The sequence below is a fragment of the Branchiostoma belcheri genome, unplaced genomic scaffold (genome assembly GCF_001625305.1).
Source record: "Branchiostoma belcheri isolate BF01 breed outbred unplaced genomic scaffold, Haploidv18h27 scaffold967, whole genome shotgun sequence".
Lineage (NCBI taxonomy): Eukaryota > Metazoa > Chordata > Leptocardii > Amphioxiformes > Branchiostomatidae > Branchiostoma > Branchiostoma belcheri.
Window position 1 is genome coordinate 1 of NW_017804650.1, and position 4,291 is coordinate 4,291.

The 4,291-nt window shown below is 43.6% G+C and overlaps 1 protein-coding gene across 1 annotated transcript; it reads left to right on the plus strand.

Moving 5' to 3' along the window:
- Positions 1 to 710: 710 nt before the first annotated feature.
- LOC109461832 lies at positions 711 to 2,873 on the plus strand. Its single transcript, XM_019758299.1, has 3 exons — positions 711 to 786; positions 1,366 to 1,647; positions 1,821 to 2,873. The coding sequence occupies exons 2-3, from the start codon at positions 1,602 to 1,604 to the stop codon at positions 2,852 to 2,854; spliced, it is 1,080 nt and encodes a 359-aa protein (XP_019613858.1). The 5' UTR covers positions 711 to 786; positions 1,366 to 1,601; the 3' UTR covers positions 2,855 to 2,873.
- Positions 2,874 to 4,291: the final 1,418 nt, after the last annotated feature.

Consider the following 4,291-nt stretch of genomic DNA (forward strand, 5'->3'; position numbering starts at 1 on the left):
ATAGTCCATGGGCCGAGACCGTTTTTTGTACCACCAAGACGGACCAGTGCTACCGTAGATTTTTTTAATCTGCAATAACCAAAGTTTATTTTGATGTATGATAGCAAGTCTGTATGAGTAGCTTTCTTGGTGTAATCACGTGACCAAGTGACGTCATCAAAATGGACCTCGTGCCTTGGGACGAAATCCAAAGGGCCGGGAAAAAAATATCAAACATCAATAATTCTCGGCGAAAATTTGTTTGTAGACAAAACATGCCACAGTAATCACAACACAATAGATTTTTTGCCGATATTCTGCATTTTTAGGAAGTTATACGCCTTTAAACTCCGATTTTGAGGGTAATTTTTCGAGTAAAAACACATTGTTTACTTTCCAAAATCAGGCATTTATTCAGGCTACCTATGGGGCCTTGTGTAACAAGTTATGATGATTGGCCATATTATGCGCTGCATTTTGGGCTTTAAATCAACAAAATCGGTCAATGCTATCTGTAGTTACGAGTATTTAAAGCATTGCACCCCATTAGGCTGATTATCAAATCGGCGTGAATATCGCAATGCATCATGGGTAATTTGAAGACAGTGAGACTAACAAAATACGTCCTGTGCCCTGGCATTAAACCCAATTGACCTGAAATTTGGTATGGGCGTGCCTTGGACATCTACCCATAGGACGTTGTTAACGTTTATGTCATTAACAACGTGAAATGACTTATTTTTGACTTTTCAGCTACTTTCCGACCACAAATGGTTAACTTGAGAAGCCTATAAGTTATATACCATTATCATATAGCCGGGTGACGTTGACCAATCAGAAGGCTCCATTCCACATTCTTTATGTCGCCGTAATGTCACAAATAGAGTCAAAATCGGGTATTTATTCATCCAAATCCATACATTAAACAAACCCAATAGTCACCCGCATATGACCTCAGGTGACCCAATAGAACACGGCTCTAGTTCTAAAAAATCCAAAAATAAACTAAGTTGTGTTCCAATGACCACGGATGACTTCCATAAGAACACCCGTTCCCTGCCTGTGACCTAGTTAACGTGAACTCTACCCAGTGACCTCAGGTGACTCCAGATGGAACTATGTTCTATGTTCTATTCAGCATGTGCATTGTGTCACTTACTGCATCAGTTTGGATAGGCTATCGTGTAAGCTATATGATAATAGCGTTAATGTCCCGCCCTTTCTCGGTGAATATGGTGTGATAAAGCCTTGTCAGTTGCTATAACCACCTCATAAAGCCACCTCGTTCGGCTGCGCTCACTTGGTGGCTTTATTCTGTCGGTTATAGCAACTGACAAGGCTTTATCACACCATATTCACCTCGGGCGGGGTCATTAACCCTTAATTGATGTTAGTTATAAGCAAACACCTGTGGTATTTCTGGACACTGTAGCAATATCAATTCGATTCTTTTTAGAATCTTCGAATGTTCGAGCGCGTTCGCGAATGGTATTCTTTCAACAGTTTTCATTACAAAAAGATAGCTAACACCAGTAATGGACGTGCTCGTGTTACCCGCCTTGAAATGTATACCTCTACTGTCGCTACTTTGGAGAATGTGATCTTTCTGATCCCTACGAGCCATGCCGCTCTACCGTTCCCGCAGTTGCAGTGCACCCGGGCAACCACGTAAGTGGATAATTTGTTCATTTTTAGAAGGACACTGTTACGACATATGTCATTCAATTTGAAATGTATTTTAAGATCCATTTTATTTGTTTTCTTTAAACACAGTACTCAGACTTCACAAGTTCAAAATCATAAAGTGATTTTATCCACCTTATCTCTTATTGATCTCAAAGGAGCAAAACGAGGAGCTGTAGAGATAAACGAAGAAGGTTCGAAGAAACGACAACGGAAAGAAAACCAATGTGCCATTCATTGTACTGACGAAACGACAAGTCTAGCCTCCTTAAAAGATCTTGACTCATGGAAAACGCTCCTCAATGCAGCTGTTATTCGAAACCATAAGGGCATTCTTGATATCGCAAAAACTGTGAAGGAAGGAGAACTACCACAAATTTCGTATCACAGGAAATGTCGCAGCATTTTCACGTTGAAGAGGGATCTTGAAAAGCTTTCACAAACTCCCATCAAAGTCGAAGAACAGGATAGCAAAGCTAGCCCTAGATCGTCTCCACGACAACCCACAACCCCTCAAGGTAGAGTCTACCAGCGGATTTGTGTATTTTGCGAAAAGTCGAAATACCTGAAAGGAACGAAAACTAGAGAGGCACTTATTCAGTGTGTTGATTTACGTGCCGACCACACGATCAGAAGAGCCGCTGTTAGTAAAAATGACCCCAGAATACTTGCTATCGTTACGAGAGAGCTTGTTGCGGCAGAGGCATGCTATCATAAAACTTGCTACCGAGACTACACTCGTGACGTTCAGGATCAAACAGGTGTTGGGAAGAACGCAGAAGACGAGCACCTTGATTGTTCCAACGCAGAGTCGCAAGCGTTTATGATACTGTATGACTACATCAGATCTGATCTGCTGCAGAATCCAAAGATAGTCAGCATGACGCAGTTGTATATGAAATTCGCATCATTTGTCAATTCGCAAGGGGTAAAGGAAGTCAAAGATTCCACGAGGACACACTTCAGGAGAAAACTTGAAGCAGAATTCCATGACACGTTAGACTTTGAAGAGCTCTTTGGCAATAACAAAGTTTTTGTTATCCCGCGAAGTCTCTCCAGGCTGGATCTAGCCAGGTTTGCTGCAGACAAGTGCAACACGGATGAAGAACATCGAAAACCGCGCTCCGCTTACGGGAAGCAATCCAGGGACAAGAGAGCAAAGTGTCATGGCCGCCTAAACCTTGTGAACTGACAGAACATGCTGTGAGCATTCCAGATAATGTGAAAGAGTTCTTGTACGTTCTGCTGACAGGCAAAACGGAATTCCCGGGTCTGCAGTCTTGTCCTGAAAGGGTTACACGCCTTCTGATGTCGTTTGGACAGGACTTAGTATTCGCAGTGAGCGGTGGACGGCAGAGGCCCCCTAAGCACATTTTGCTTCCATATGCCGTAAAATCACTCACAAACAATACTCAACTCATTCAAATCCTAAACCGATGTGGTCATGGAATTGCATATTCGCAACTTGAAGAGATAAATACTGCACTGTGCCTTCAAAAGATGGCAACAGCCTCTTGTCACGAAGTTCCCCTGCCCGAAAGCATTCGCCCACACATCTGTACCACTCTGGCCTGGGACAACATAGATCGTCTCGAGGAGACATTGTCAGGAGAAGGAACGTCACACAGAGTGAATGGTATAGCTGTGCAAGCGAACCATTTTGGGCCCCATCTTCCTCCTCGTACTTCAACACCACCTTTATCTAAATCAAAGAAGAGGAGCATCGAGTCGATGGGGGACATCACTCTGCCTATCTACAATGCCGGGGAGAGATGTGGACCTCCTTGTAGAAAATATGTGGAGGTGACATCATGGCAGGAGGAGGCATGGAGAAAGAACCTACTATGGATCTTAGTGCGCATACATGCAAGAGGAAAGCAAACCATCCCTGGCTGGACTGGATTCAACATTCTTGTCCGAAATGACCAAGAGGTCACAACAGATAAGGTGGGTTATCTTCCCACTATAAATGCCCCAGCAACGAACATGTCTACTGTATACGAAGTAATGAAGAAGTCACTACAGATCAAAGAATCCTTGAATCTCAGAAGCATTGCAGTTGTGTTTGATCAAGCTCTGTACGCCAAAGCTATAGAAATCAAGTGGAAACACGGATCCCTGTTTAATGACCTAGTGCTGAGAATGGGAGTATTCCACACAATCTGCACATTCTTGTCGGTGATTGGCAAGCGCTTTGAAGACGCCGGCTTACGAGACGTATGCGTTGAATCTGGGATCATTGCTGAAGGATCCGTACCTGGCGTGATGGGAGGTCGCAAGTATAACCGTGCCATACGGTTTCATAAGCTAATGTTTGAAGCTCTCAACAGGCTGGCGTGGACGGGGTTCCTGTCATGGACAGAGGAGCATTATGAAGGGACAAAGCCTCTTGTTGATGATTTCTTCACAGAACTGGAATCACTCCATGGAAATCCATGCGAACAAGAATTCAACGGCATCATGGCAAGCCCATCATTTGAAGTTGTATCAGATCTCTTCAGCGCCTATCTTCACTATCTCCGTCATGAAAACGGGAAGCTTTCAACGTTTTGGATGTCTTATGTCGACATGGTGCAGTTGCTACTGGGACTGTTGAGAGGGACTCGTGAGGGAGATTGGGATCTTCACC

Bases quoted from the DNA above. Each gene is read 5' to 3' on its own strand.
- LOC109461832 (XM_019758299.1), top strand. From the start codon at position 1,602: ATGCCGCTCTACCGTTCCCGCAGTTGCAGTGCACCCGGGCAACCAC. The intron at 1,648-1,820 runs GTAAGTGGATAA...TTGATCTCAAAG, and splicing joins CAGTGCACCCGGGCAACCAC to GAGCAAAACGAGGAGCTGTA.